Genomic DNA, 23943 nt, shown 5'->3' with positions numbered 1-23943 from the left:
AAAGCCGCTACCACTCGGCCCCAACACCTGCGCTCCCCGGAGCGGGTCCACAGCCCTCTGCGGAGGCTCCCGGCACCCCCATTTTAGGGTGAGAAGGCTGAGGCTCGGAGGGACCGAGCAGGGAACGTGTCGGGGGCCGCGCGTCCGGGACCTCCGCGGCACAAGGCGTTCTACGGCAAACAAAAAAAAAAACAAAAAAAAAAGCCACAGCTGGGCCCCGGCCGCCCCAGCCAAGGACGCAGCCTCCCCGCGAGCCCCGGGCTCGTCCCTGACCCGACCCTGGGCTGGACCTGGGAGCCATCCCGGCGGCCACTCCCGGCTTCCCGGACCCGGCGCAGGCCTTCCCGGAGGGCACCCGGCGGGACCGCCCCACCCGCCCGCGACTCCTCGCCCCCGGCTCGGGGCGACGACCTCACCGACCTCACGGCAGCAGCCGACGCGGCGCCCCGGGGCCTGGGCAGGGAACCAGCGGCGGAGAGCGCGGGCCCCGCCGGCTCCGGAGATGCGGTCGCGCCGCCGCCCCGCGCCTTCGCGCCTCCCGCGGGTGCCCTCGGCCGCGCCCGCCCCGCCCCGCCCCCGCGCGCGCGCTCAGCCGTCACCGGGGCGGGCTCTGCCCGGACCGCGCCGCCATTGGCCACAGGAGGTGAGGCCAGGGCCCTGGGCGGCCGCCGAGCCCCGCCCGCCTCTCTGCAGCGATGAATGAAGCGCGGGTGGGCAGCGCGCGGCGCTCAGAGCGTGGAGTGGAGCGCGCGGACGGCGCTTGGGGACGGTGCCTGGGAACGGTGAGCGCGCGGGGCGCGGGGCGCCGAGGGGCAGGGGAGCGGGGCGCGGCCCAGGTGCGCCGAGCGCCCGCCTGCTGACGTCAGGAGCCGGCAGGTGCCAGTGGACGCGGAGCTGAGCCAGCGGGAGCGAGGTGGCGCCAGGACAGGCGCGGTGGGGGCCGTCTGCGCGGCGGGAGGCCCGGGCACCGGCCGTGCGCCCCGAGCCCCTCCGCGGGCCAGCGGCGCCCCCGAAGTAAGGGGGGCGGATTGCTCGGCCCCTCGATGCCACCGCGCCAGGCTGGAAGAGCCGGGGCGCAAGAAGGAGGGCGGAGGGAAGGAGATGTAGCGAGCGGCTGCTGGCCCGGAGCGCGCTGGAGCTGCCGGCGCTGCAGGGGCGCGGCGGGTCTCGCACCTGCGGCGGATGCGGCTGTGGGGCGGGGCCCGGGGAGCGTGGTGCGTCCAAGTTTCCCGCGGCAGGGCGGGCTGTGTGCGCGCCTGTAGAGCTCCAGACACCTTGGGGAGCCGAGGGCGGGCTCGCCGGGCCGTTCCTTGCCACAAGGACGCTGGCCGCGACCCTCTCCCCGGGTGCGCGGCTCAGAACCGCGGCCGGGGGCGGGGCGGGAGCCCGGGAGGGGCGAGGGGCACCCCGACCACGAGGGTGCTGGTCGCGACCTCGTCGGCTGGGCACGGCTGACTCCGCACAGGGAGCCCCAAGGCGGACGCGGGAGAAACCTACACGGGCATTGCCAGAGGAGAGCCCAAGTTCCCCGCCCCGCGGCCGGGGTGGCCCTGGCGCAGTGTGCGGGCCTCGCTGGGGCTGTCCTGGGACTCTGCCCGCCCGGGCCCTGTTCCTGGATGCGTTGGGGCCACAGTACTTTTCCACACGGCGGGGCCGGCTCTTGGTTCGCTTCCCCTGGGCTGAGCTTTGGACTTGGTCACCTCTGTCCGACCGGGCAGGGCTCTGGGGGTTCCCCGCGGGCTGGGCCAGGTGCACCTCAGGGAAGAGGGTGCCTGGGGTGAGTGGCTACCTCTGTAGGGCTGGTTGTGGTGACGCGACAGCTGGGGCGCTCACCTCGGCCTCAAGGATCTTACAGACCCGTAGATTAAGGAGCAGGCAGGTTACGGATTGGCCAGTGAGAGGTGGGGAGGTTGGAATCTGGGCTTGTCTGACCCCAGGTGGGCTCTGTTCTAAGGGGTCGCATGGGAGGGGTCCAGGTAAGGGGACAACAGCGCACACAGAGAGGTCCTCCAGCAGGGAGCATTTCCCCTGTGCTGCCGGGAGGAGGCGGCGCGATGGCCTCAGGGTAGGACCCTGGTGCCAATCGGGAGCCAACTGGCCCTGCTGGCCCTGCCCGGGCACCGGTCCTGCTCTCCTGCGGGGCCAGGCCAGCAGGTGCTGCCAGGAAAATTCTTCCTCGAGCTGTTCCCTCCTAGGTGGCTGTGGGGCTCTCTGGGCGTGACCCACAAAGCTGGCACTGGGCAAGTCCCAACCAGGTCCCTCCCTACCTGGTGGTGAGGTGGCTGCTCACCCGGGGACCCAGTGGCCTGGGGAACGGGGGGCTGTTCCAGCCTCACTAAACAGCTGAGCCCCCAGGGACTGAGCAGTGAGGGGGCCCCCACGGCCGCAGCTCGGGTTCCAGGTCTGTGACATCAGCCAGCACACGCTGTCGCAGCCCAGCAGGAAGTCAGAGCCTGGGCTGCGAGGCTCCGAGAGCAGCAGTGCCCCCGGGTCAGTAACAGGGGCCGTGCAAATTGGGTGGACTCGAACCGGAGCAGGCCAGGCCCTGACCGCTCCCCTGTGGGCCCATCACAGAGGGTGCAGGAGGAGCCCAGGGTCCCACGCTCAGCTGGCAGACAGCAGGGTGCAGGGGCGGGGCACCCAGCAGCTGGAGCAGCCACACCTGGGACACTCCTGCTTCCCTCCCGAGCCAGGTAACCTGCCCGTTCCCACGGATGTGCGGTCCCTGAGCCTGGCCACCACACGGATGCACGGTCCCTCAGCCTGGCCACCACGCCTGTCCTGGGGCTCCCTGCTGCTTGTTGGGCTGGTGTGGTCTTGCTGGGTGTGCGCGGTCACAGCGGGGGTGGACCCCCGTTCTTGGCCTCTGCAGGTGACTGGACAGGTGCTCGGGATGGCCCCCTTGAGGCGGGAGGAGGCCCTGGTGGCACGTGTGCCATGGATCTGTGTGGCCTGGAGCACCTTGCTGCCAGCAGCGGGACCCAGGTGTGTCCTCCGCGGTCCCTGCAGAGGCAGTGGCCGGGACCGGCACTGGGCCTTCTGGTCCGGGGGCTCCTCCTCCGCTGCTGGCCCCTGCTTGGCCCTCGGCCCACTGCCCTCCCGAGCTGGGGCCCCGCCTTTCCTGTAGCAGCCCCAGTGCCGCCCCCCCCCCCCATCCTCTCCGCTTCTGGAGTCCGTCCTCCTAGGGCACAGTGGGGTTCCAGCTTCATGGGCGGGGCACTGCGGGTCGGAAGCTTGCACACGCCCCCTCTGCTCACTCTCCCGATGCCCTGGGGTGGACCTGGGTGGGACACCCAAGAGGGGGCAGCAGGGAACCCCTGGGAGACGGGTCTTTCTGGTGCCAGCCCTGGTGCCCTGGGCTCCCGGCGCTCACACAGCCCTTCCGTGCTGGCCTCCATGCAAAGTGGCTGGCTCTGGCTCCCTCACCTGCGCCTGGTCACCAGGGATGCAAATCAGGCTTCACCTGGCACGCTGTGGCGCTGCCACTCCCAGCCATCCCCCCGCCTCGCGGCTGCTGTATGAGTGCCCTTGGGCCTCATCTTAAAGAGGTAAAAGCTGGCCAGCGCCTCGGCTCACTAGGCTAATCCTCCGCCTGCAGCGCCAGCACACCAGGTTCTAGTCCCGGTCAGGGCGCCGGATTCCGTCCCGGTTGCTCCTCTTCCAGTCCAGCTCTGCTATGGCCCAGGAAGGCAGTGGAGGATGGCCCAGGTCCTTGGGCCCTGCACCTGCATGGGAGACCGGGAGGAAGCACCTGGCTCCTGGCTTCGGATCGGCGCAGTGCACCGGCCATAGCGGCCATTTGGGGGGGTGAACCAATGGAAGGAAGACCTTTCTCTCTGTCTCTCTCTCTCTCTCATTAACTCTGCCTGTCAAAAAAAAAAAATTAAAAAAAAATTTTTTTTTAAAAAAGCTATCTGCCCGGCCCTGTCGGAGAGGAGACTCCTGGTGAGTCTAGCAGGCGGCAGAAGGGTCCCGTGGTCACGGGGCTGAGCTGGAGGTAGGAGGGGCGGCTTTTCAGCTAAGGGAGCGGGCCCCGGGGAGCTCAGGCCGTGGCTGGAGCTCGGGCAGGTGGGATTGGCCTCGGCTGGTGGCCCCGCGGAGCCCAGGAAATGGCAGGAGCCCAGAGACAGGGGAGAAGTGAAATGTGTGCTCTGCCCTACCGCTGAGTTCACGTGGGTTCACACGTCCAGCCTGGGAGCCCCCAGTGTGAAAACGGCACTGCCCACCCTGGCCAGCTCCGAGCCTCCCTGAGGACGGGTGCTTGGCCAGAGCCGCCAACGCTGCCCAGCTCCTGGCCTTCCCCGCTCGCTCTGTGCCCTGAGCCGAGGCGCAGCCCTGCAGGAGCCAAGTGCCTGGAGGGCGAGGGCTTCGGGGGCCGCTGCCCAGGCCCCTGGGGTGGTGGGGGCCACTCCAGGTGTCACCCGTGGTCTCAGATGGGGACAGAAGCACTCGCGACCGTGTGCTCACACAAGCTCTCCCCGCTGAAGCCAGGCATCCTCCTCCCCGCTAATCGCCTTGGCCTAATCCGCTGGCGGGTCCCTGGCCCCATTCCTGCCCCCCAGGTGTGGGCGGAGCCAGCGGGGATTAAGCCCCCCCAGCGGCCCCGTGCTGGGCTGCTCGGCTCTCCTTGCCCACGCAGGGAATGGCGTCTGCGCTCTCCTGGGCGGAGGACGTCGGCCGAGCCCCCAGGCCAGCCTCTGCCCCCGCTGAGCTGCAGGGCCGGGCGGGAGCCCAGAGGTGAGCCTGGCAGGCTTGGGGGGCCGGGCCGGGGATGGACCTGCCTCCGGCAGTGGGCTCAGCTTCAGGCTTCTGGGTGCATGGGCGTGGGCTTGGTGCCGATCTGCCTGTTACTATTTCCATATTAATAAGCGTGTGGGTTCCTGCGTGAATCCAGAGAATTCTGAGGACTGGCTCAATAGACCAGGCGACATGGAAAGGTTTAAGCTTTTTATTCATATTGCATAGGAGAGTGAGGAAGGCTGGATCCGCACAGAGCAGAGTAGGCCAAAGCCACGTGCGGCAGGCAGAGAGCACAGGCGGCCCGGAGGCCACGCCCTGGAGGCCACACCCTGGAGGCCATGCCCCAAAGGCGCAGGGCAGCAAGGGCAGCAAGCGTCCATCATAGTGAAAAAAAGGTGTAAAAGGGCGGGCCCACCATGTTTCAGGCCTCGTATCCACTTCCGAAGAGGCGTGGTCACGTAGCCTGATTAGCAGGTGGGCACACAAGTGTGGTCAGGTGGGGGCATGCGAGCACACAGGGGCGTGGTGAAGGCGTGGCCGTCCAGCGCACAGATCTACTCAACGTCCTGTCTGCCTGCCCGCACCAGGCTCAGGGACAGAGCCGTGGGCAGCTCTCCGAGGCTTCTCCCCCGAAGCCAGGCTCCTGGGGCCCTGGAGACCGGGATGGCTGTGTCTCCGTGTCTCTGATTCCCGGCCACGGGCGTCCTGCAGGGGGTCGTACGTGACAGCGGCGGGCTCCTCCGGGGCGGGGACGGTTTCCTGGGGCGGTCCCTGAACCCTGGCGCCCGCAGAGGCCTCACACCGTGGGCGCTGGTGCTGGTGTGGAAGGAGATCCCGGCCCATCACCTACGGCATCAGAGTCTGCAGGCGGGGACGCTCCTAGAGTTCCGTGGAGAGGGCGGTTCGGGTGGGGTACCCGGGGCCTGAGGCTGGGGTGCTGCTGGGAGCTGGGGCAGTCCTGGAGCCAGCCAGGGTGTGGCCTCCTCTGCCCACGGCCACCCTGTCCCCACCCAGCCCTGTGGCTGCAGTCACCAGGCCCCGCCCATGGCTCAGGTCCACACCAGCAGCACCAGGCTCAGCTCACCTGCTTCTGCGCCGCTCTGTGGGCGCTGCCCAGCAGCCCATCGACCGCCCCTGCACGCGGCCAGCGTGGCCCAGGGGAGCCCCTCTGAGGGACGGCTCAGGAAGAGGCAGGTCCTTGGGACGTGACCTGGGCTCGGGCTGCCTGGTGCCCCCCGTGCCATCTTGGGGACATGGGGACGTGCCCATGTGTCCTTGGGATGTGACCTGGACTCGGGCTGCCTGGTGCCCCCCTCTGCCATCTTGGGGACATGGGGACGTGCCCAGTGTCATTAGGACGTGACCTGGACTTGGGCTGCCTGGTACCCCCCGTGCCATCTTGGGGACATGGGGATGTGCCCAGTGTCATTGGGACGTGACCTGGACTCGGGCTGCCTGGTGCCCCCCTCTGCCATCTTGGGGACATGGGGACGTGCCCAGTCTCATTGGGACGTGACCTGGACTCGGGCTGCCTGGTGCCCCCCTCTGCCATCTTGGGGACATGGGGACGTGCCCATGTGTCCTTGGGACGTGACCTGGACTCGGGCTGCCTGGTGCCCCCCGTGCCATCTTGGGGACATGGGGACGTGCCCAGTGTCACATGGCCCCTCTGCCGGGGCTGCTGAGAGCAGGGAACCGGGGTGAGGCTCTGTCAGTTGCTGCTGCCGCGGGTTACCAGGGCACCGCCGGGCACTTTGTCAAATCCAGTTCCAAATGGAGAGAAGCCACGGGCACCCACGTGTGTACACACGCACACGTGTGTACACATACACGTGCACACACACAAGGTTCCAGAGAGTTCCCGAGGCCAGCTGCAGCATCCTGTGCTCTCCGAGGGGCTGAGACCAGGAAGGGAAGGCAGAGGGGGGCCCCGATGCGGGTCAGCAGTCACGGCCTGGCCCACAGCCACAAGGGCAGGCACGAGGTGCCCTTCAGGCCCAGCCGTGGACCGCGGCTGTCTCAGAGGCAGGCAGGTCCCAGAAAGCAGCCCAGTTCCCTGGGACCGAGACAGAGGGGCTGGCTGTGCCTGCCGAGGCCTCCTGGTGTGGCTGCCGTGGCTACAGTGCCCACCCCCCACGTCTCGCTGTGCCGTGTGCTCAGCCCAGACCCCCTTATGTCCAGGCCAAGATGGACATGGACACTGGCTGCCACTTCCTGGAACGGTGCTGTCCCCACCACGCAAAGGCACTCTGGCCAGACCTTGGCGCTGGAGCCACAGCCCTAAGACTCAGGAACATCCTGTGGCAGGTGCAGGAACCTGGGACCTTCCTCCTGGCCCTGAGTGCCCGGCATCACACCTGCTGGCTCAGCTGAGGCGGGACAATGCCAGGTGGCACCACTGTGGCCTGCCCCCCACCCCGAGTCGCTGCTGGTGGGGCCCAGAGCCCTGGAGAAGGGCCTCCCAGCCCGGTGGGGCAGCCCAGTGCTAGGGCAGTCCCGGGCTGCGTCGCCTGAGGGGGCAGATCGCACACTGGGGGAAGGCAGGCAGTCGCCCCCAGCGGCCCCGGCCGGCCTGTGGTGGGCAGGGACACCAGTTCGCCGGCCGGCGTGTAGCAGGATCCTAACCACGCAGTGCAGACACAGGAGGCGAGGGCTGCTCTCAGGGGAGGCGTTTGTATTTGTCAGAGCTTCGAGTTCAGCCGGAGCTGTGGACGGCTCTGCCCTGCGGGCCTCTTCTCAGACGAGGCCACTGCTGGTGGCCAGTGTCGAGCACCTGGCCTCCCCTGCGCCCTGTGTGGCTCTGACCCTCCCTGCTGCCTGTGTGGCCCCTGGAGGCCGGGCCCCCCGGGGTGCAGCAGGTGCACGAGGGTGACGGCCGCATAGACCTCGGTTTTGCAGGTCACTCACGTAGGACACCCCCAGGTGGCTCTGAGGACCTCTCACTTTCCCTGCAGCAAGGCTGGTCCACGCTGCCCCCTGCACGCAGCCCTTAGGTCCCGCCCCAACCCAGGACAAGTGCCTGGCATTCACGTGTGTTCACATGACACATGTATGTGTCCCTGTGCCTGTGTCTGAATGTGCATGTGTGTGGTGGACTGAGAAGGTCATGCCTCTGGCCTGCTTTCACCCGACTCCCTGTGTCCTTGTGAGCCTGGAGAGCGTGGTGCTGTCCGGGGCCGCAGAGGGAGGCCTGGGCGGGGCCGCACTGAGCCCCAGGGGCGGGGGAGCTGTGGCTGAGGTCCCCAGCAGGTGCAGTATGGGGGATGCGGCTGAAGGGGCGCAGCCCCAGCCGTGAGCTGGGTGAGAGGGTGGCCCTGGGTGGGCTGCTGGGGACGAGGAGGGCTGTCCCGCTGGGGCCCTGGGCTACAGGTGTCCCCTGGGTTTCAAAACAAAGCAAACCACAGCTGGCTGAAGTCCGGTTGCCTGCAGAGGCCGCGCCCCCGGGCCCCGCCCCGTCCTCACCTGCCACGCGGGGAAGCCGGCTGCGGGCGTGTGTCTGCTCAAACACAGCTTGCCAGGCCTGCCTCCTCCTGAGTCCCGGGGCTCCTGTGACTGCCTGACCTCCCGGGCTGGGTGCGCATCCTGGGGCCGAGGCAGGAGAAAGGCCTTGTCTGGGGGCGGAGTCTGCCGCTGGGGGCCGGGGCCGCTGGGCAGCTGGGGGCAAGAGCGGTCAGACAGAGGCCCCCGACCCTGAGCACGTTTTGAGAACTCTGCAGCCAAGGGGGAGCAGGGACCCCCACCCGCCGGCCACCCCTTTGCCGTTTGTCCCCCAGGGTCAGGTGCCGGGGCTCCGGGCAGCTCGCGCCTGCCTCGCTCACTCCCGGCACCCTCCAGACTGCACCAGCACCCATCTCTTTCCTGCCCCCAGCGCAGGGGTGCAAGGAAGCATGAGACACGTGGCCGCCAGGTGGCAGAAAGCGGAAGTGCAGCTCCCAGGCCGGGGTCCCAGGCCCCAGGGCACACCCGGGCTGACTCTGCCGAGCCCCGGGCCCTGTCTGTGACCTCCGCCTGGGGGCTCTGCTCCTCCAGCCCCAGCCACCCCGGGTTCTGGCCAAGTGCTGGGCGACCCCCCCCCAGGCCAGGCCACGTGGCCGGGGCTGAGGTTCCGAGGGTGGGTGTGGGAAGGAGGACCCCGTGATGGGTGCAGGCAGACAGACCCACGTTTGCTAACCAGAAATTCTTCTCACAGAGAGAAGCGAACCCCCCGGGCTCGGTCGCCGCCACGCCACCGCGTCCCAGCGATGCCCCAGCACTCCGTGGGGGACACGCCCTTCGACCCCCGGTCTCAGCTCCTCCTCCTCAGCCCCTCCACAGCCCTGGACCAGGAAAGCGGGCTTGACCCCCTGCCGCCCAGCGGGGTGCCCTGCCCGGCGGCCCAGAGCCCCCTGGCGTGCAGCAGCCAGCCGCTGTGCCAGCTGCCGGCCCAGAAGCCCGGCGGCCAGGCGGCCCGCGAGGTGCGGTACGTGTCAGCGGGGCCACGGGCCACGGCCTGCGGGTGGTGGGCCTTCACGCCCGGGTGCCTGCAGGTGCTCAACACGCCCCAGGGCTTCCTGCTGTTCCTGTGCGCGGCCTCCTTCCTGCAGGGCATGACCGTCAACGGCTTCATCAACACCGTCATCACCTCCGTGGAGCGCCGCTTCGACCTGCACAGCTACCAGAGCGGCCTCATCGCCAGCTCCTACGACATCGCCTCCTGCCTCTGCCTCACCTTCGTCAGCTACTTCGGGGGCCAGGGGCACAAGCCGCGCTGGCTGGGCTGGGGCGTGCTGCTCATGGGCGCCGGCTCGCTGGTGTTCGCGCTGCCCCACTTCACCGCTGGCCGCTACGAGGCGCGGGTCGCTGAGGGAGCCGGCGCCTGCCCCTCCAACCGCAGCGCGGCCTGCGCCGACCGCACCTCGGGCCTGTCCAGCTACCGTCTGGTCTTCATGCTGGGCCAGTTCCTGCACGGCATGGGGGCCACGCCCCTCTACACGCTGGGCGTCACCTACCTGGACGAGAACGTCAAGTCCAGCCACTCGCCCATCTACATCGGTGAGCGCGGCACCGAGGGGCCGGGGGAGGGCTGTGAGCGGCGGGGCTGGCGCTGGCCGAGCCAGGACGGCGGCCTGAGCGGCGTGAGGCCTGCTCACCCCGGCCCCACTTTGCACGCACCCCTCGTTCACGTGGGCCCACAGGCGAGCAGTGGGTCCAGCTGAGCACCAGGGCAGAAGGTGACGCGGCCTGTTTGGTGAGGACCCCCGCCAAGGGCCCCCCAGCCACTGTGCCTGGAACCACAGCACAACGCCCACATTCAGGGTCCAGATGCGGGGGTGTGCCAGGTCAGCCAGCTGCGCAGCCCCAGTGCCCCTGGGAGGTCAGGGTCTGTGTGGATAAGTGACAGGGGACCGTCCTGGCCACGTGGGGCGGGGAACACACGGAAGGGCCAGGCAGAGTCCCCTGAGGCTGGAGTCAGCAGGTGCAAGACCACCGAGCCGGCCACCCAGCTCCAGCCCTGGGTGTGTGGGCGGCCCTGCAGCCACTTCCCACTGCCCGCTGCCCGCTCTCCAGGCGGCCTCTGTACGGCCATTTAGAAACTTCAGGACGGGCACGGGAGTACCTGGCCACACTTCCGTGGCCTAGCTGGACTCTTGTGGGGCTGACGCTGGCTTCCTGGGTCACCCAGCACAGATGGCATTGGCCCCGGCCATCACTCACGTCTTCGGACTCCTCAGGGCTGTGGCTCAAGCCCGGCCCGGGCCTTCCCCTGCAGGCCCAGCTCCTCGGGGACCGCTCAGCTCAGCGGGGTCTCTGCGGGGTTTCCCGAGGGAGGGCCCGGGGACACCTTGGCTTTGGGGAAACTTCCTGAGCCCAGGTTCCAAGACCAACTGCCTCACAGGGCCCCCGGGACAGGGCGGGGAGGGGCTGTGGGGGGGCTCCGGGGGCTGCACGGTCCCTAATGCCCCCATTTGCCTCCCAGCCATCTTCTACACCGCGGCCATCCTTGGTCCTGCCGCCGGCTACCTGATGGGCGGAGCACTGCTGACCATCTACACGGACGTGGGCCAGCGGTGAGTGCCCCTCGGGAGGGCCCCCGTGTCCCTGAGAGGTGGCTCCGGGCGGGCAGGGTCCAGTCAGAGGTGGCCCCGGACGTGGGGGCTCTTGGCCCTGCTGAGCGGGCTGCAGGGCAGGTGCACGCTGGCCCAGGCCCCGGGCTCAAAGCCCAGCTCTGGTGCCCTCAGGAGAGCCAGGTGGCTGCTCCGGCTGCAGCTCCGACTGCTTTGTCGCCTGCATTTCCGTTTGTGTGACGGTTTGTAGGAATTGTAGCAGGAGAGGGAGAGAGCCGGAGGGGGTGGGGGAGGAGAGGAGAGAGGGGGAAGGAGAAACCCTGGGGGCTCTGGCCCAGGCTCCCTGCCTCCTGCTGGCCCCACCCCTCCGCTCCCCTAGAATGGGTCTGGGAGGCGCAGAGTGCGGGGAGGGGGGAGCGGGGAGGGGAGGGGGGTGCGGGGAGGGGGGAGCGGGGAGGGGAGGGTGTGGGGAGGGGGGTGCGGGGAGGGGGGTGCGGGGAGGGGGGTGTGGGGAGTGGCTGCCATCTTCCTCTCCAGCTCACTGACCTTGAAGCTGACGTGTGGCGTGGGGGGCTCCTGGCTGCTCCAGCTGAGCCGCTGCCCCCAAGATTCAGGAGGCCAGGGGGCGCCCTCTGCCACCCCTGCCCTGCTGCTGGAAGGCTCCTCGCCCCACAACACCGCACAGCCAGAGCCCGCTGAGGTCTCGCCCGAGGGCCAGAAGGGCTGGGGGCTGGGGCCTGTGTGCAGAGGGAGCCTGGAGGGCTGCTTGGAGGAAGAGTCAGCTGCCCAGCACGTGTACTGTGGAGGGCAGGGGTGGGCTGGCCACTGACCCAGTGCACTGCCCCTGCAGGACGGAGCTGAGCACCGCCAGCCCCCACTGGGTCGGCGCCTGGTGGATCGGCTTCCTGGGCTCCGGAGCGGCGGCTGTCCTCATCGCCATCCCCATCCTCGCCTACCCCAGGCAGCTGCCAGGTGGGCCCCAGACAGCACCCCGCCCCCCACTGAGCAGACAGACCCCGCCCCCGCCTGAGCAGACAGACCCCGCCCCAGCCTAAGCAGACAGACCCCGCCCCCGCCTGAGCAGACAGACCCCGCCCCCGCCTGAGCAGACAGACCCCGCCCCCCCAGCCTGAGCAGACAGACCCCGGCCCCAGCCTGAGCAGACAGACCCCGCCCCCAGCCTGAGCAGACAGACCCCGCCCCCGCCTGAGCAGACAGACCCCGCCCCCCCAGCCTGAGCAGACAGACCCTGCCCCAGCCTGAGCAGACAGACCCCGCCCCCAGCCTGAGCAGACAGGACCCCGCCCCCCCCCAGCCTGAGCAGACAGACCCCGCCCCAGCCTGAGCAGACAGACCCCGCCCCCAGCCTGAGCAGGCAGACCCCACCCCCCCACCCTGAGCAGACAGACCCCACCCCCCCACCCCCGCCTGAGCAGACAGACCCCGCCCCCAGCCTGAGCAGACAGACCCCACCCCCCCCACCCCACCCCTGCCTGAGCAGACAGACCCCACCCCAGCCTGAGCAGACAGACCCCACCCCAGCCTGAGCAGACAGACCCCGCCCCCAGCCTGAGCAGACAGACCCCGCCCCCAGCCTGAGCAGACAGCACCCCGCCCCCGCCTGAGCAGACAGACCCCGCCCCCCCAGCCTGAGCAGACAGACCCCGCCCCCCCAGCCTGAGCAGACAGACCCTGCCCCAGCCTGAGCAGACAGACCCCGCCCCAGCCTGAGCAGGCAGACCCCACCCCCCCACCCTGAGCAGACAGACCCCACCCCAGCCTGAGCAGACAGACCCCGCCCCCAGCCTGAGCAGACAGACCCCGCCCCCAGCCTGAGCAGACAGCACCCCGCCCCCAGCCTGAGCAGACAGACCCTGACCCCAGCCTGAGCAGACAGACCCCGCCCCAGCCTGAGCAGACAGACCCCGCCCCCAGCCTGAGCAGACAGGACCCCGCCCCCAGCCTGAGCAGACAGACCCCGCCCCAGCCTGAGCGGACAGACCCCACCCCCAGCCTGAGCGGACAGACCCCGCCCCCCCAGCCTGAGCAGACAGACCCCGCCCCAGCCTGAGCAGACAGGACCCCGCCCCCCCCCAGCCTGAGCAGACAAACCCCGCCCCCAGCCTGAGCAGACAGACCCCGCCCCCCCGGCCTGAGCAGACAGACCCTGCCCCCAGCCTGAGCAGACAGACCCCGCCCCCAGCCTAAGCAGACAGGACCCCCACTCCCTCACCCCCACCCCTCAGAGCGAGGGAGCCACAGCCGCGGTCCCCTGTTCTCCCATCACTTCCACCCACGGGGCAGAATCTGCTCTTTGCTTTGCTGTCGGGCTGGGGCGGGCAGGCCTGGCCAGCTGTGGGCGCTGTCCTTCACCCCGGGCCAACAGCAGGCTTCTCCCAGCTGCCCCCCCATCCCCCTCCTGCTGCTCCCCCCAGGCTTCTGTCACTGCCCTTTGTTCCCAGACGCTGGAGGGCGGCGGGTGCAGGGCGGCGGGTTCAGGGTGGAGGGTGACAGGTGGCAGGTGCAGCGTGGCAGGTAGAGGGTGGCGGGGCCAGGCCCCCAGAACCGTGGCTGCACTGACTCCTCGTCTCTTAGGCTCCCAGCGCTACGTGGTAATGCGGGCAGCAGAAACGCACCGGCTGGGAGACGGCAGCCGCAAGGCCACCAGCAGCCCTGACTTCGGGAAGACCGTCAGGGACCTGCCCCTGTAAGGACCTGGGGGCCCAGGGAGGCCGGGCGGGGTCACCTGCGCATGTGCCCAAGACCCGCTGAGGGCCCCAGATGGAGTCAGTGTGCCCCGCCACGAACCCAGGAACCTCGGCGTAGCAGCCCCAAGGGGCTCGGGCCAAGCTGCCCAGTGCCCAGGGACAAACCAGGGGCCAGGAGGGGCCAGGCAGGGGTCAGGCAGGAACCGGGCAGGGGCCATCCAGGACCATCCAGGGGCCAGGCAGGGGTCAGGCAGGAACCGGGCAGGGGCCATCCAGGACCATCCAGGGGCCAGGCAGGGGTCAGGCAGGAACCGGGCAGGGGCCATCCAGGGCCATCCAAGGACCGGGCAGGGGCCATCCAGGACCATCCAGGGGCTGGGCAGGGGCCAGGCAGGAACCGGGCAGGGGCCATCCAGGACCATCCAGGGGCCAGGCAGGGGTCAGGCAGGAACCGGGCAGGGGCCATCCAGGGCCATCCAAGGACCGGGCAGGGGCCATCCAGGACCATCCAGGGGCTGGGCAGGGGCCAGGCAGGAACCGGGCAGGGGCCATCCAGGACCATCCAGGGGCCAGGCAGGGGTCAGGCAGGAACCGGGCAGGGGCCATCCAGGGCCATCCAAGGACCGGGCAGGGGCCATCCAGGGCCATCCAGGGGCTGGGCAGGGGCCAGGCAGGGGTCAGGCAGGAACCGGGCAGGGGCCATCCAGGGCCATCCAGGGGCCGGGCAGGGACAGCAGTCGCTGTGCAGGGCCCCGGCTGTCCTGGCACCTGCCGGCCCGAGGTTTCCTGCGGGCCTGGGTGCTGTGGGGTCCCCAGCAGGGTCTCAGGGACCCTGACACCCTTCCCGGGAGCCCCCTCGAGCAGCCTGCTGCCGTCCCGCTGAGCGTGGCCTGGGCCTCCGCCCGGGAGCCCCAAGTGCTGCCGCCTCCATGCCCCGCCTCCCCCACCGCCCATCTGGCCCGGCTTTCCCAAGCCCACGGCACTGCCAGGCTTCACTCAGAGCAGGGGCCGGAAGTCCTGAGCCCCTGGGCCTCACAGGGGCCACGTGGGCCTGCGGGCTCCTGGAACCCGGCCCCCTCCTCACCCCCAGGGCACCCAGCAGGACGTCCTGGCCAGGGAGGGGGGCGAAGGCCCATGTCGGCCCCGCCCACTGCGGAGGGGGTGTGGCCCCTGACCCCTGCGGCCCGGGGCTGGGGGGCTCACACGCAGAGCTGCTCAGGGCTGAGTGAGGCCACTGGGCTCAGGGCAAGGTGTGCACGGTGGGAGCCCCGCCCGGGGGGCCGGGACCCCAGGGCTGTCACTGTCCATCAGGCAGCAAGGAGCCCCTGCCCCGGCTGAGTTCCCTGACCTAGTTGATGAGGGTAAGCGAGTCCTGGCACGGTGCCCACCCTGAGCCCCGGCTGGGGCCGACGGAGCCTGCATCCCACGGAGGCCACCACACCCTCGCTGGAGCCTGGCCAAGCCCCCCCACCCAGCACCGGGCCCCACACCCCAGGACGTGCCGGGAGGCACCAGCACCCTGTCCTTGGCCATGCTGCGGCGGTCAGCGGTTGGCCCGAGGGACAAAGGCGGGGCTCAGCCGGGACCCCTCAGGTGTCCACGAAGCCAGAGCGGCTCCTTCTCTAAGCAGCCGCCCCTCCGGCCACTGCTGGCCCCCAGGCGGCCGCACCACACACACTCGCCCGTCAGAACGGGGGCTGTTGGCCCAGGTCCTCTGCGTGAGGAGCATTTGAGTGACAAGCGCCGGGAGTTGTCACAGCCATCTGTAGAGCTGGCAGGGGCGGGAGCGTGGCTCTCCCGCCGGGGACGGGGTGGACTTAAAGGGTTCCCTCCCTGGGTGGGGGGGTGCCTGCCGGGCGACAGGCGGCAGGGAGGGGTGCGGCCCCTACAGGATCCGTGGTCTCCAGTGGGGAGGGGAGCAGGGGGCAGCCCAGCCTGGGGGTTTCCCTTCGCTGGCTGCTGTGGTTCTGTGGCCACTGCTGGTCCTGTGGCCTCCACGTTTCGGCCATAGCGTGGTCTCTGACGTGCGAGCAGTGACAGCGACCCTCCCCCCCGGTCCTCAGCTCACGTGGGCACCGATGTGGAGCTGGGTTCTGTCAGGCTCCGGTCTCTGTGCCGAACCCCAGGGAGTCTGGTCAGGGCCACCCCGGGGTGGGGGGGGCCTGAGGTTGTCCTCCCCCAGGGCCATTGGTGCACAGGTCCCCCGGCGCTCAGAGGGTCCCAGGCCAGACTTGCGGGGGAATCAGCAGGCTGACTAGGGGGCCCTGCAGCCCTCCGGTAGCCACGTGCAAACCACGAGGAGGAGGGAGCCAGCCTCGCCCACCTGGGGGCTCCCGGGAGGGCCCTCGAGCCAAGCTGTGGCCCAGTCCCCTGGACGTGGCGACCACCCCTTCCCCAGGCAGCTCTCTCCCGGCCGCCCGGCTCGGTCACCGGGGTCTGCCCCTCCGCGGCCCTCGGTTCCCTCGCCGCCAGAGCCGCCCCTTGCACCCCTTCTGTTTTCTCTGGAGCCTGCAGGGCGCCCCTCGCTGCCCCGTCCCACGCCCCTCCCCGCTGGGCCTCAGGAGCTGCGGCTTCCTCGCGACCCGGCCCGCGCTGACCCTCCGTCTCTGCGGCCCCCCCGCTGTCCAGTTCCATCTGGCTGCTCCTGAGGAACCCCACGTTCGTCCTGCTGTGCCTGGCGGGGGCCACGGAGGCCACGCTCATCACCGGCATGTCCACGTTCGGGCCCAAGTTCTTCGAGTCCCAGTTCAGCCTGAGTGCCTCGGAGGCCGCCACCTTGTTCGGTGAGGAAGCGGAGTCGTGCATTCTCTGCGGTGCCAGGGGCCGTGGGAACCGAGATGGGGCGCGGGGCGGGGGCAGGCGTGGGCCGGGCCGGCAGGGAGGGCCTGCCGGGCCGAGAGGCGGCGGCGGCGTGGGCAGTGCCGGGGAAGGCCAGTGGTCCCCCAGGTGGGAGGTTGGGGGCCCCTCTCAGACCCCCTCGCTCCACCAGCGTCCAGGGGCACCTGCTGTGTGCCAATCACTCGCTTGGTGGGAGGTGCCAGGTGGGCAAGGTTGGCCCAGGAGCGGGTGGAGCCGTGTCACCCCAGACACCCCTCTTGGCCTTCCCCCGCTGTCCCAGGGCCCCCCTTCTTCAGCCCCTCTCGCTGGCAGACCCCACCCCACTCTTGCCCTGTTGGGCAGGTCTCAGTCCCAGGACTTGTGGGACCCCCCCTTGGGGGCCCTCCTTCCCCGGTGCCCCACCCTGCGCACCTGTTAGCGTGGGGCCCCATCCCTGCTGCCGACTCCACGTGGCACAGGCTTCTGTGGACGACCCCCCCCACGCTAGGCCTTGGTGGGCGGGGGCACGAAGCTGCCCTGGAGGCCGGACCCTGGGTGCCCGGCCCCCTCCCCCGCCCCCGCAGGCCTCTCCTCAGTTTCCCGCCTCCCCGCAGGGTTCCTGGTGGTGCCGGCGGGCGGCGGCGGCACGTTCCTGGGCGGCTTCTTCGTGAACAGGTTCAAGCTACGGGGCTCGGGCATGGTCAGGCTCTGCCTGCTCTGCACCCTCACCAGCCTGCTGGCCACCCTGGTCTTCCTCACGCACTGCCCCCACGCGCCCGTGGCCGGGCTGACGGCCGCCTACGACGGCAGGTGAGGCGCCTGTGTGCACTGCACGTCGGGCGGGTGGGGTCCGGGCCGGGGCCGGCTCCCTGCCCGCCAGGCTCCGGTCTCCATTCCTGACCCCTGACCCCTGCCGCCTCCCCCCAGCCCGCTGCCCGGAAGCCGCCCGACGCCCGCCGCGGCCTGCAACGCCTCCTGCGGCTGCGGGCCCCAGCACTACAGCCCCGTGTGCGGCTCTGACGGCCTCACCTACTACTCCCCCTGCCACGCGGGCTGCCCCGCGGCCGCCGAGCCGGGCCCCGACGGCCAGCAGGTGAGCATGGCCCTGCCCGCTGCCCCTGGGGGCCCCGCCCCTTCCGCCTGTAACCGGCGCTGTGGTTGGGCCCTCAGGTGCACCGAGGCTGTATCTGTGTCGCCCAGAACCTGTCCTCGGGCCTGGGCCACGCGACCGCGGGGAAGTGCGCTGTGCCGTGCCGGGTCAAGCCCCTGCTGCTGGTGTTCGTGTTCCTTGTCATTGTCTTCACCTTCCTCGGCAGCATCCCCGCGCTGACCGCCACGCTACGGTAAGCCCGGCCGGGCTCGTGACTGCTGACCTCTGGCCCCGAGCCGCCACCAGGGGGCACGGTGATGCGGCCGCGCCTCGTGGGGGCTGACGCTGTTTCCCGGTGCAGGTGTGTCCATGAGCAGCAGAGATCCTTTGCGCTTGGAATCCAGTGGATCCTCGTGAGAACACTAGGTACTGTGCCCTGCGCCGGGGTCCACAGCCCACATCCCACCCATCACCCCCTCACTGTCCACTAGAGGGCGCCATTGCCATTCACTTGCCCAGAAGCTTTGTGCCAGAGTCCCCTGCCCCCGCCCAGGGCCGAGACCCCAGAGAAAGGGACGTTGGGGCGCCGGGTCCCCGGCCCCACAGCAGTGGGCACTGAGCACACCCCTCTCTCCACAGGGGGCATCCCAGGGCCCATCGCGTTCGGCTGGGTGATGGACAAGGCGTGCCTGCTCTGGCAGGACCAGTGTGGCCAGCAGGGCTCCTGCTTTGTGTACCAGAACGCGGCCATGAGCCGCTCCATGCTCGGCGTGGGGCTCACATACAAGGTGGGCCTGGCCTGCGGCGGCGTCCCTGGGGCAGCTCCCACCTGCCACTTCTCGAAGCCGGTCTCTGGGACTGAAGCTGTGGGGGGAGGGGCGGGGGGCCCAGGCAGACGGCGGGGGGCCCTGGCCAGGCCCACGCAGCTCCTGCTCCTGGGGCTGCTGTGCACAGCTTGGAGAGAAAACAGCCCCTTCCTTTTGCTTCCGGGGCTGCGGTCCGCGGGCAGCATCCTCTGTCAGCCGTGCACCCCGAAGCCCCTGGGGTTTCCCAGCCCGAGCCCCTGCCCTCCAGCCGCCAGGGACCTCCGGTGGTAACCGGTGCCCGGGCTGCCCTGGCAGAGGCCCCATGTCTGCTTTGGCTTTCTCGTCCCGTAGAGGAGAGAGCACAAGACCTTCAGAATACAATGAAGTCCCAGGGTTCCGGGATTCCAGGCCGGCTCGGGGTTGCTGGGTGTCAGCCTGCAGGGCCAGGAGGAGCTTCGAGCCAGAGGTCACCCAGAGCTCTCCTGGGATTAGCATAAAAATAGCCACGCAGAGCCCAGACCGGATTCTGCCCCCACATCCGTGTCCTTGCTGGGGAGCCCGCGCCCACGTGGGGCTGGTCCCAAAGCCCTGCAGGTGCTGATTGTCCTGTGCCCCATCTGCCGGTCCAATCTCCGAATGCCCACTGGGTCCCTCCCCAGATGGCCGCAACAGCCAGGGCTGGGCCAGTCTAAAGCCAGGAGCCTGGGGCTCCACCGGGTCTCCCACATGGGCCACCGCCGGCACTCAGATGGGGTGTGGCTGTCCCAGGGGCGACTCGGCTGCAGGGACACAGGCCGGGTGCCAGCAGGAGCCGGCAGCGTCCCTCCAGATAGCCCGCAGGCCTTTGCTGCTCCCTGGTCCCCACGCAGCTGAGCGGGGCCAGCCCCTCCCCCACGCCCACCCTGGGGCCCAGGGAGACGCTCCAGGAAGCACGCTGGGTTCTGCCCGGGCCAGCGTAGCCACAGACGTGCGCGCGGTGTCCTCGCTCCCTGCACACCGTGGCCGGCCTGGTGGCGTCCGCGAGGCCTGCTATGGCTGCAGCCCAGGCTGCTGGCCGAGACGCCAGGGCGGCCGCTCCGTGTCGCATTTCTCTGCCTCCCACGCAGCAGAGGCCGACTCCGGGGTCTGTGCCCTCTCCAGGTGCCGTGGGCTCCGCACCTTCCAGGCCAGGTCTGGCTCCGGGCAGCGGTGGGCCCAGGACACCTCTGCCATGCCCCGCCCGCCCCATGCCTCTTGTCCAGGCCCCCTCCCTGGAAAGATGCCCAGCACCTAAGGGCCCCCCCCCCCCCGAGTCCAGGGGGCCCAACTGCATCCACAGAGACCTGGCCACATCGGGGGGTGGGGCGAGGGCTGGGGCTCTTCCGCCGGGAGCAGCACCTGTGCCCCTGTGGGAACTGGCCCCCTGGGAAAGGTGTACAGGCCTGGGGGAGGGTGGGCCAGGCTCCCCTCCCAGCGCTCCCCCTCCCTCCGCAGGTGCTGGGCTTCATCTTCTTCGCCAGTGCTTGCTACCTGTACAAGCCCCCCCCAGGGTCTCCGGATGGCCCAGAGGCCTCTCTGCCCAGCCAGTCCTCGGCCTCCGACAGCCCCGCCGAGCCCGCCCCCACCTCCACGGTGCCCCAGGAGCTTCCGGACGCCAGCCACAGCACCGAGGCCCCACGGGAGGCCCCACGTTGGATTCTGGGGCCCACAGTTGCGACGGAGACACAGTGAGGGGAGGCCTGGGCACGTGCCCGGCTCGGCCAGTGCTGAAGGAGCCCAAGGCCCCCCGGGACAGCAGGACGCTCGGACCCGCTGGCGCCTGCGGTCACCCCCCGCCCTCAGGGCTGGCCGCTCCGGAGGGGCCGTGTCGTGCCGGAGGCGTGCTCCCAGGACCTGTCATGCCGGCCATGTAAGGGCACGCGAGCAGTGGTCGTGGGCCATGTGGCCGGCGAGGCCCTGTGTACCTGATTGTAAATAGAATTTTGTATTTAAAGCTTACGGCCTGGACCGCGTGGTTATTGCTGTAGACCTGCAGAGTTGCTGGCTTCCCCATCCCGGTGTGGTTTCTCACATGTGCCCCACAGGCAGCAGCCACTGGCGTGGTCCAGGGTCCTCCAGGCCACCCCCTCCCTTTGCCTGTCGCAGCCCACGGGCAACCTGGGCTCCATCTCTGCAGGCTGCGGTATGGGACGATGTGGCTGGACACAGCCGTGGGCACGGGAGACGGCAGCTGGTACAGCCACACACGTTAGCAGGTTAAAGCCCCGGCCTGCAGTGCCAGCGTCCCACATGGGCGCCAGTTCGAGACTGGGCTGCTCCACTTCCGATCCAGCTCCCTGCTGTGGCCTGGGAAAGCAGTGGAGGATGGCCCAAGTGCTTGTGCCACTGCTGCCCACGTCGGAGACCTAGCAGAAGCTCCTGGCTCCTGGCTTCTAGCTGGGGAGGGGGGGAGTTGCTGTAGCTGGGGAGGGGGGGAGTTGCTGTATCTGGGGGTGGGGGCTGTGTGAACCCCCCTGAGGTCCAAGAGGAGCAGGGGAGGGGCGAGGTGGACAGGGCAGGTCCTGCTTAGCTTGTCTGTGCCTGGCAATGGCTCAGCCTCCACACAGCCCAGCCACCACCAGATGGCTCCAGTGGGGGATTGGAGCTCATAAAGAACGCCGGGGGGCCGGCGCTGTGGCGCGGCGGGGTAAAGCCTCCACCTGCAGTGCTGGCATCCGAAACGGGCACCGGTTCTAGTCCCGGCTGCTCCACTTCCTATCCAGCTCTCTGCTGTGGCCTGGGAAAGCAGTAGAAGATGGCCAAGCCCTTGGGCCCCTGCACCCATGGGGAAGACCCAGAGGAAGCTCCTGGCTCCTGGCTTCGGATTGACAGCTCCAGCCATTGCAGCCATTTGGGGAGTGAACCAGCAGGGGTGTGTGTGTGTGTGTGTGTATCTACCTCTCTCTGTAATTCTTTCAATAAATAAAATAAGTCTTTAAAAAAAAATGCCTAGCCATGGGAGCACCCGACACGGCGACGCCAGAGACCCTCTCGGGGAGAGCCGGCCTTGGGACTCAGCCGTCCAGGGCCAGGGTCCTCCTGGAAGCTGGTGACCAACGCCAGACTTCTGCCCCCATACCCAGCCGCCTGGACACTGGTCTGTAGAGCCTAAGGAAACACACACAGAAAGAGACTCCACAGGACACAGATGCACACGACGCCAGCGGTGTGCGCCCAGCGTGTCTCCCTGCTTCTCGGAGGGGCGAAGATCGCATGGACAGGATGGAGATGGGGCCACTGCGGGGGAGGCCTGGACAGCCTCTGCCAGACACCCAGCCCAGGGACGAGGTTCCCTCTGCGGCCACCAGGGGGCGGGCAAGTCCACCTGAGGCGTGGACCTCGCAGACCCACTGACCCCACAGGGGCTTTGCTGGGCTGACTCCTGGCCAGAGCACGGGAGGACCCTGCCCCTGCTGCACTGGGGTGGGGGCCCCCAGCAGGTACTGGGGAGGGCAGGCCACGGGCTGAGCTGAACCGTGGGCAGGAAGACAGCAGGCAGGAGCTGGGCGGGGGGGTGCAGAGGTGTAGGGCCGGCAGGGCCAAGCCCCAGGACAGCACTGACGGCAGAGGCCACCCCGCCCTGGGGAGCTCTCCGTCCACACCTCCCCACACCGTGTCCTCCAAACCGCGACAGCTCAGGGCTCCAGTTCCGCTGTCTGCCCAGGGCTCTGAGGACGGAAGCTGGCCGCCCAGGGGCTCGGTGGCAGCCAGCTGGTCATCCAGGACCTGGCGGCAGCCCATCCTGGTCTGAGTCGAGGCCGGGGTCCTGGCAGCGTCCTCTGCTGGGGCACACAGGGTGGGCTGTGGGGGGCGGTGCCGGGCGTGAGAATCGAATCTGCCCTGGGTTCTGTTTCAGCCAGCAGCGTGTTAGAAGTATCGAGTGACAGCTGATTGGCGACCGCCGGCTCCACGGTCACCACATCGTGTGTGTTTAATTCACAGCCTGACCACTGATTCCACGTCCAGTACGGCAGCTGCTGGAGCGGCGTGCCAACGGGGGCCAGCACCGGAGCTGCTCGTCCGGGGGAGGGGTCCCAGACAGCAGACCTGGGGGTCCTGGGGGTCCAACCTTTCGTGCCTCAGTTTCCCACCCTCTAACGGGGGCTGCTCTCACCGTCCGGTCTCTCGGGTGGTTGGGTTATCGTAAGGCAGTGTGCAAAGCCCAACACCATCCTCAGCCAGCGTCCGCCAGCACCCACCGGGCCACCCCACCTCTCCCCAGAGCGTCAGGTCAGCCCAGAGTCTCTGCCCCGGGCCAGCGTTTCTGGGTTTGGGCGTCTCCAGGGGAGGGTCTCGGGCACCTGCACATTCGCCCCCCCCAGGCCGGCGGGAGGCCCACGCCCCACAGGTCCGAGTCCACGTGACTAAGGCAAGCAGCTCACAGCCACGGCACGTGGAGGTGCCTGATGAGGAGGCTCCGCAGCGGGGCCTCCACTCCTGCCACAGCCCCGTGGGGCTCTGCCCCTCCCCGGCCCCGCGCGCCTGGGCCCATGCGGGGGGTGCCGTGGAGGGGCCGCCGCCCTGCCCCCACCCTGTGGGCGGGGCCGAGCCCCTGCTGGCTCGGTTCCTTGTTTTGTTCTCTGAGAAACAGCCTGTGCCTCACAAATCGTTCTCCCCTAATTGGATTTCTCCGAGGACGTGATGGACGCCGGTCTCCGCTCGCGGACGGGGAGCCGCCCAGCTCCTCCCGGCTCCCGGCTCCCGGCTCCCGGCTCCCGGCTCCCGGGGCGGGAAGAGCGAGACAGGAAGCAGGCGGCCCAGGCCCCAGGTTCCGCACCCAGGGAAGGTGGCAGGTGCTCGCTCCAAAACCCAGGCTGTGTGACTACCGAGCAGGAAGTGAGGCAGGGCTTCTGCAGGCCCCGCCTCCTCCCAGCGCACCTGCAGGGCCTCTCCCAGGGTGGGACCAGAAAGTCCCAGCAGCCGGGGAGGGAGCCCTGCAGGGTGGTGGGGCTGCCTGAGCTGCCCCTGGGGAACTGGGCAGGGCGTCCCAGCAGCCCCCTAGGAGGGCTCGGCTTCAGAGGAGCCCTCTCTGCCCCCCCAGCCACTGAGCGTGGGACAAGAGACCGAGGGACAAGTGCTGGATCCCCTCCCAAGCCCCACTGGCCACTGAGCTTCTGTCCTGGAGCGGGGGGGGGGGGGGGGGGGGGGCTGACGGCCTGCGGCGGGGGTGGGGGGCGGTTTCTGGCCCCAGCCTCTGCCCAGCGCCCCTCCCTGCCCACCGGCACTCCAAGGCAGATTATCACAAAGCACCGAGAGAAGGGCCCGGGGCTGTGGCCATCATTCACCTCCGTCTCCCACAGCCAGGAGGGAGACAGGTGCGCCCAGGGCAGCAGGGAGACAGGTGCGCCCAGGGCAGCAGGGAGACGGGTGCGCCCAGGGCAGCAGCTGGGCCAGGGACAGCTCATCACCACCTTCTACCCTGGGCCGGCCCTGGCTCCGCCCCACGGCGCTGCCCAGGCCATGGAGAGGATCAGTGCCAGGTGCCCACGTGGGACCCGGGTGGGGGGACCCTGGGTAGAGGCCTGAGGAGGGGTCAGCCTGCAAAGGGGAGTGAAAGAAACACAGGGGGACCACGTGTGGGGGCAGCGCCACTGGTGGAGGCTGGAGTGGGGTGGGTGGAGCCTGGGGCTGAGAGCCGCCCACACTGGACGTCCACTGTGCACAGTGACAGCAGCCGAGGGCAAGGACGGCCCAGGAGACACAGCTGAGTCCTCTGAGCT

At 69.6% G+C, this 23943-nt stretch overlaps 1 protein-coding gene across 1 annotated transcript; it reads left to right on the top strand.

The window, feature by feature from the left end:
• Positions 1 to 683: 683 nt before the first annotated feature.
• LOC133755397 (solute carrier organic anion transporter family member 4A1-like) lies at positions 684 to 19979 on the top strand. Its single transcript, XM_062185511.1, has 12 exons — positions 684 to 782; positions 8930 to 9771; positions 10697 to 10787; positions 11635 to 11756; positions 13380 to 13491; positions 16121 to 16275; positions 16924 to 17119; positions 17237 to 17402; positions 17480 to 17652; positions 17761 to 17825; positions 18039 to 18187; positions 19679 to 19979. The coding sequence occupies exons 1-12, from the start codon at positions 700 to 702 to the stop codon at positions 19913 to 19915; spliced, it is 2391 nt and encodes a 796-aa protein (XP_062041495.1). The 5' UTR covers positions 684 to 699; the 3' UTR covers positions 19916 to 19979.
• Positions 19980 to 23943: the final 3964 nt, after the last annotated feature.

Source organism: Lepus europaeus, unplaced genomic scaffold, assembly GCF_033115175.1.
Source record: "Lepus europaeus isolate LE1 unplaced genomic scaffold, mLepTim1.pri SCAFFOLD_431, whole genome shotgun sequence".
Classification (NCBI taxonomy): domain Eukaryota; kingdom Metazoa; phylum Chordata; class Mammalia; order Lagomorpha; family Leporidae; genus Lepus; species Lepus europaeus.
Note: the sequence above shows the minus strand (reverse complement) of the source record. Positions and strands in the feature narration are given on the sequence as shown.

Coding starts and splice junctions, on each gene's coding strand:
- LOC133755397 (XM_062185511.1), top strand. CDS start 700: ATGAAGCGCGGGTGGGCAGCGCGCGGCGCTCAGAGCGTGGAGTGGAGC. Junction 10,788..11,634: donor TACACGGACGTGGGCCAGCG/GTGAGTGCCCCT, acceptor CTGCCCCTGCAG/GACGGAGCTGAGCACCGCCA. Junction 17,826..18,038: donor GATCCTCGTGAGAACACTAG/GTACTGTGCCCT, acceptor CTCTCTCCACAG/GGGGCATCCCAGGGCCCATC.